Below are 7,080 nucleotides of genomic sequence, written 5' to 3' on the forward strand. Positions count from 1 at the left end.
AAACTTTTCAGGCATTTGTCTTCTTACATACTTCAAAATGCCAACAACTTGTATTCTTTACATCCAGGAATGTGAGCATGTGTCCAGTCACCTCCACGAGTGGATTGATCTGATCTTTGGTTACAAGCAGAGAGGTGAAGAGGCAGTGAACACCCTCAATGTCTTCTACTACTGCACTTATGAAGGTAAGGAAAAAAATGAATATTCTTTCCTACGAATGATGGATTTGTTAAAAGAGTTGTCTTTTTGCTCCTGATGTTCCAAATATCCCTACTGTCTGTGTTCTTGCATGAGACTCACTGTTGCTGCTGGTTTGGCTCTTTTACAGGTGCTGTAGATCTGGATGCAATTGCCAACGAGACGGAGCGTAAGGCCCTGGAAGGCATCATCAGCAACTTTGGACAGACCCCCTGTCAGCTCCTCAAGGTAAAACTCCCAGAATAAATCACAGCTATTTTAAGGCCTTAATTATCAACAAAATGCTGGTAAGTTCTGTTTTTAAAAAAGTGGCACTGTCACATTTCTATCTCCAACCAGGAACCTCATCCTCCTCGCATGTCAGCTGAGAATGCGTCGAGGCGGCAGGCCCGCCTGGACACTGTGCCTCCGAACATCTTTGAGCAGCTTGAAAAACTTCGGCCATTTGTGGAGGTGGGTTCTGTCATGATCTCATTATTCCTCTAAATAGATAACTCATATTGTGTTGGTGTGTATGTATATATTAACGTGTGTTTGTGTGTGTCTCAGGTGGTAAGCGACGGCCTTCCACTGGTACAGGCTGTGGTACCAAAGAGCCAGAATCGCTCCTTCATCATACAGGGCTCAGATATACTGGTAAGGTTCAGTCTGACACGCGGGTGAAACTTATTACAATGTTATAACAGTGATAACTTTTAAAAATATTATATTAATATATATTTCACATACTAAATAGTTAAACATTTTTGTATTACTTTTTCTCTGCAGGTGACTGTGAGTTCAAATGGGTTGATAGGGACACACAGCTGGCTGCCGTACGACAAAAACATCGCCAACTACTTCACCTTCACTAAGGACCCCAACATGACTAATCCCAAGTGAGTGTGCTCCGAAAATATATAAATATACCTGGGTGAACATTATATTAAATTTATATTTTTTGTGGTTTACGCAACCACGCAACATCTAAAATGAATGAAAATGTTAAATATCTGTTTACCAAAATCTCAAAGGAATGTCATTTGCTGTCTCTAAAAAACATTAACAAGCTTCTCGGTACTCAGTAAAAAATATAGTTTTTGTAATATAATGGATGTGAAAGCTTAAGTTGCTCTGAATCTGATAGCAGCATCGAAAATGCTTCTGATTCTGCAAAAAATACTGGATTGGGTATCGATGAGTACAAATTAACTTTAAAGTAATTCATACCCATATTAAACAGCTGTTTTCCTGGAAATTTTTTTTTTGCCACTCTAAAACAGTAGCCTACACAACAAGTTGCACTGTGCAATCACTGGCATCTACTGTTTTACAGTGGTGAAAAAGAACTCATCTCCAATAAACAGTGTACTGGTAGCTATAAGCAAATTTCAGCAATTTGGATATATTTTGACTTGAAAATTCCCCCCGGTTAAGGGTTAAAACTGAGTCATGGCATACAACAATGATAGCAATCATTTCACATCTATTACAGTTGAGTAGTATATAGTCGTTCAGGAAGGAAAAAATGCAATTAATATCTGGAGTGAAAATTCACTTCACATCATTTCAACAGATGCATAAAACTCTCATGGCAGTTCAAATGGAAGCATAACATCTGTCTCACAATCCCTCTTTGTCTGTGAAGCTTCAAAGTCTGTTTAATTAATTGAATTTTTCTTTAATGGATCTTCTTTTAAACTGACCTTGAATGTGGATCACATAAAAGCAAAATAAATCATGATGAGAACCATTTCAACACTGTTTCACGCAGGTTGTAATTTGCAGATGTCATGACAGTTTAATGTGCAGATTCTAAATCTCCTCCACATTTAGGCCGCAGCTCAGTCTCACGTCTTCTTTCTGACTTTGATCTTTCCAAACTGCCAATGTGGTGCAGAACACAGCGATTCTTGAGCGGGCCTTTCTCTCCCGGGGTGGAGATCAGCGCTCAGGTTTTGGTGGTGTCTAATGACGGCCGCCTGCTGTTCAGTGGAGGACACTGGGACTGCAGTCTCCGTATCACCCAGCTGGGGAAGGGCAAGCTGGTGGGCAGGATCTGCCGGCACATCGGTGAGCTCTTATTGTCATATGTCAAACATATAGACAGTATATATATATATATATATATAGACAGTATATATATATATATATATATATATATATATATATATATATATATATATATATATATATATATATATATATATATATATATATATATAGACAGTATATATATATATATATATATATTTAAATACTTGTTTCAATGTTATACATTTGTATTTTCATGTGTCCCACAAAGACGTTGTTACTTGCTTGGCTCTGGATCTCTGTGGCATCTACCTCATCTCTGGTTCAAGGGACACATCCTGTATAGTGTGGCAGGTTCTGCAGCAGGTAAACATCTTCATTTCGGCTGACTCACACACTCATACACATGTGCATCATTACAAGCTGCAGTTAAAGTCGTGGCTTCACATATGGATTCTCTTGGTTTTCTTTACTTCAGGGTGGCTTCTCCAGCGGTCTGTCTCCTCGGCCAGTGCAGATTTTCTGTGGACATGACCAGGAGGTCACCTGTGTGGCCATCAGCACTGAACTGGACATGGCAGTGTCAGGGTCAAAGGTCAGCGATATCACATTCTGTGGAGAGTTATAAGCTTGATACAAAATCTGCAGAATGTGCACATTAAGTAAGGGCTGCAACTGATGGTTATTTTCATTAATCATTAATCAAATATTATTTTATTTAAAAAAGAAATCCTTTCTGACCAACAGTCTAAAACCCAAAATATTCAGTGTATAACAATGAAGAGCAAAGAAAAGGTGTAAATCAGTGATACAGGGGGCCACTTTTGCAAAATGACAGGACGTTGGGTATCAGTTAAACAAATAATAATATTAACTAGAGCCATCTATTTGCTGTATTTATGTCGTAATAAAAGATTCATTGAAGTGTGAGGGCAGGGACCTTTACAATGTTTTAAACAGATGCATCTACTGTTGTAATTAAGGAAGTATTAATGAGCCATAAACTGACTATCAATGGTGTAAATTCTCACATTTAAAAAGCTGGAGCACTTTTTCGGCATTATTAATCAAATATTACAATAGATGTATTTTCTGTTGATTCACTAATTGATTAACCTCTTAATTAATATCCTCTGCTTTAAAGTAAGCTTTTATGTAAGAAGCCTTTTTTTAATTGAATTTTGCTTGATTTCTGCAGGTTTGTGCAGGTGGAAAAAAATGCTATGCAGCGTAAACAACCACAATATGCTTGAAAACATTGCTTGGATCTTCTCCAAGCAAACTGTAATGTGGCTCATTAGAAGTAGGAATATAATCTGTACCAGCAACAGGAAACAACCCTAACAAGCGATTATTAAGTATGAGAAGACAGATGTTTCCATCTTATAGCCAGCGGACTCTCATTTTGGGCTTCTTTTTCATGTGCTCCTAACGGGTTAAATTAGAGCAGATACATGGAACATAAAAGTCCATTATGCCTAGCTGTAGTTTTAAGGGCTTTACATTGATCTAGTAAGACTCTCTGCCAAAAGTTGCAGCATGCCAAGAGTCCAATAAACAAGCTACTTGTGATCGCATATGGTTTTGGTTTGCAATTGGGAAACAACAATAAAAATAAAATAAAAACACATAAAAATGCACAAAAAGTAGAGTTTTTTCATCTTTACTGACTCTGCCTTGCTGCTCACTGTGTGTCAGGATGGGACTGTGATAGTGCACACTGTCCGACGAGGCCAGTTCCTGAGAACGCTGAGGCCTCCGTGTGATAGCTGTGTACCCGCCCAAATCTCTGAGCTGCAGGTGGGCATGGAGGGCCACATTGTGGTGCAGACCTCGCTGGAGGAGCGCGCCAACAGAAAGGTACTTTAAAGGAATACTTCACCAAATAGCCATTTGTAGAAGAATTATTTATCCCGTGTTACGTTGAAATCATTAAGAAACTTTGCTTTTCTCACATGCCACCACAGTAAATGAAGAATCCAAAGGAGAAAATTGCTGATGAATTTAAGTAATAGGGGGCCACGTTTAACACCACTGAACAGTATCGAAACATCTACTCACAAATGCCAGCACAACTTGTGCAGCGTTGTCGTTTATCCGGTGGTATGCTCAGTATTGTGAACAAGTGCATTTCTGTTAAAACCTTATTATTTTTTTGTTTTTTGAAGCCTTGATTCACTGTGAAGGCGTATAAGTAAACAAAGTTTTCTGAATGAATTCCATGTAACACAGGATGAATGATTGGTATAAAAATGGTTGTTTTCCTTTAATACACACAGTACAGTGAATATACAAACACACACTCCAACAAGTGTCTCTACCTGCTTACTCCATTACCCAAATTCTGCCTATTCCCACAGGGCAAGTACTCCATTCATGTTTATTCAGTAAATGGCTGTCTGCTGTCCTCCTTCACCATGGAGGAGCAGGTGACCGCTCTCCATCTGGTGTCTGAACACATCATCCTGGGGACCATGCAGGGCAGCCTCCACATACGAGATTTATGCAGGTAAAAGCTTTGAGAGCAAAGTTTGAAGTTCTTTAGAATGCTGCCAATTTAAAGCTGCATATTAAAAAGTGTGTTTCTTCAATCTGACTCTTCTCTGTTCGACAGCCTGGATGCTTCAGTAACGCCCCTGGCCTTGAAGGTCCCTGTGCGGAGTCTGTCTGTCACCAAAGAGTGCAGCCACATCCTGGTGGGACTGGAGGACGGGAAGTTAATTGTGGTGGGGGCAGGGAAGCCAGAGGAGGTGAGAAGCAGGACATCAAGTGATTGTGAGATGCGGGAGCAGGGTGGCGGTGTATGTTTGTGTGAGGAGGAGGAGGGGGGTAATCATATGCTAAGTGCTCGGTGCAAACCAGCTTTTTCTCATGATAATTGAGTGTCTTTAGTGTAACATCTCCATTTTAGCCCTGAAGTGAAGATTAACATGTTCCCACTCTGGTTCTCAGGTTCGCTCACGCCGCATTTGGGGCTACTCACGGCGCATCTCTCAGGTGTCGGCAGGTGAAACTGAGTATAATCCCACTGAGAATGCTGGCAAATGAGATGAGCGATGGTGGAGGAACTCTGAGGACTGTAGGCCGCATATACTACCTGCACTGGCAAGATGCTCGCCAGACTCAACAAATCGTTTGTCCCCTTAACAAGCTGGGAAACTATCCTTCTCAGCCACGGATCTCTCTGAGAGAGCAACTATACACTGTGCACTTTTTTTATTCTTAAGTGATATTTTATTGCATATTTCTTTTACAGCTGTGTACTGTTTTTAATCAGCATCATTCCAAAGAGTGGCCTTGTTTTTGTGGACGGAGAAGAGCTTGGTGTTTGAACCCCTGTTAAACTGTAAATACAGTGAGTCGTATTTCAGGGAGGTGACTCGTACTGATTCAACCTCAGACACAGAGACAAGTACCGCTGTGAACTCTCCAGGCTCCTTGTTCCTGTCTTCTTCCTTGTCAGGGGAACAGCTGTGAATCCTGCGCTGTTGAATGTCCCAAAGCCGTTGTTTTGATAACGGCACCTTCTTAAAACTCCTGGAAACTTGAAATCTGCTGTAGATGTTGCTCGAGATTTCCATGTCGCAATACTGGTAAATACCACATGGGGTTTAACTTTGTAAAGAGGGGTAACTGGTCACTTTACTGAACCACTGTTGTGTTGTGATATTAAGCAGTCGACATCAGGATTTGCTGATCCTTGCACCAGAATTGCACTGCAATACCACAGTGTATAATCCTGCATTCCTTTATGCTCTGAGCAAAGTAAAACTGTTACAATTAAAGCAATAACTGCTTTAATGGTCTAGTATGTGAAATATATTCACTTTTTTATCATGACTGTGGAGCTTGGATGCAATGAAACTCAAGAGGAGAGCCTCCCGCTGCCTTACACACAATGGAGAATAGACCTTCACAAATGTGTCCTTTGTTATAACTCTGTCCATCACTTACTGTGTCCCTGTTTTATTTCACCTGAAAAGTGCCTTTTTTTAGCTTCTGTCTCGAGCCATGTATCCACACCAACTTCCAATCATCTATGTAAGATCACTATGTGTCAGACTGTACCCCCGCTGATCTGATTTAAACACACATTACAACTCAACTATGATTCAGATGTGGATAAGATGTTCATGAACTCAGTAAACTGTTGGCTAGATTCACATACTTGTCTGTACTGGTATTGTACTTTTTTTATGAAGTACTGAAAACATCTCAAGACGTGACGACTCTGAAACACGTAAGCGTAAAGGCGAGTGTGAGTGAGTGTCAGAGGAATTCACTTCCTGCCAGCCTCTTTCACTGTGGCTGGAACAAAGTAGTTGTTATGCAGCATCATGACGGGACAGAGACAAAGGGAACTATTTGGGGTGAATGCAATACCCATAATACTACGCACACACACACACACACACACACACAAATGACCTAGTCTGTGTTAAGACATTTTTCCTCTTACCTGTAGTGCTATTTATCAGTCCAGATTTGTTTTGGTGTGAATGTGTGCTGGAGATAGAAGCCGTAGTGATGTCTGCCTTCTCTCAAAAATAACGGAACGAGATGGCACTCGGCTTGTGGTTCTCAAAGCGCCAAAAAAAAATAATACATTTGAAAAACTCAACAATGTCTCTTTCCAGAAATCATGACCCGGTTATTCAAGATAATCCGCAGACCTTGTTGTGAGATGTTTTACTTTGGAACTGTTTACTTTCTACTGAACAACACCAGCCAATCAAATTACTGCGCCGAAGGAGCCGTTCATCTACTGCAAGCTCACCTCGCACCAATAAGGTCGCTGACATTACAGTTCAGACAAGGAGAACACCATTAATGTCCAGCTTGTGCTGTCAAGAGTATGAGCCTCTTGTT

General features: G+C 40.5%; 1 protein-coding gene across 4 annotated transcripts in view; it reads left to right on the plus strand.

Moving 5' to 3' along the window:
• Positions 1 to 6,378, plus strand: part of nbeal2 (neurobeachin-like 2) — a 49,112-nt gene extending 42,734 nt beyond the window's left edge. For all 4 annotated transcript variants that reach the window (XM_042490641.2, XM_088084192.1, XM_088084195.1 and 1 more), the window contains 12 exons: positions 68 to 185; positions 329 to 426; positions 538 to 651; positions 748 to 834; positions 967 to 1,076; positions 2,078 to 2,250; positions 2,483 to 2,577; positions 2,690 to 2,806; positions 3,910 to 4,071; positions 4,572 to 4,720; positions 4,826 to 4,961; positions 5,164 to 6,378. In XM_042490641.2, the coding sequence (XP_042346575.2) occupies positions 68 to 185; positions 329 to 426; positions 538 to 651; positions 748 to 834; positions 967 to 1,076; positions 2,078 to 2,250; positions 2,483 to 2,577; positions 2,690 to 2,806; positions 3,910 to 4,071; positions 4,572 to 4,720; positions 4,826 to 4,961; positions 5,164 to 5,259 (1,455 nt within the window). In that variant the 3' untranslated portion in view covers positions 5,260 to 6,378. The remainder of the gene's footprint in view (positions 1 to 67; positions 186 to 328; positions 427 to 537; positions 652 to 747; positions 835 to 966; positions 1,077 to 2,077; positions 2,251 to 2,482; positions 2,578 to 2,689; positions 2,807 to 3,909; positions 4,072 to 4,571; positions 4,721 to 4,825; positions 4,962 to 5,163) is intronic.
• Positions 6,379 to 7,080: the final 702 nt, after the last annotated feature.

The sequence above is a fragment of the Plectropomus leopardus genome, chromosome 11 (assembly GCF_026936395.1).
Source record: "Plectropomus leopardus strain MGB_pleo_1.0 chromosome 11, ASM2693639v1, whole genome shotgun sequence".
In the NCBI taxonomy this organism is placed as follows: domain Eukaryota; kingdom Metazoa; phylum Chordata; class Actinopteri; order Perciformes; family Serranidae; genus Plectropomus; species Plectropomus leopardus.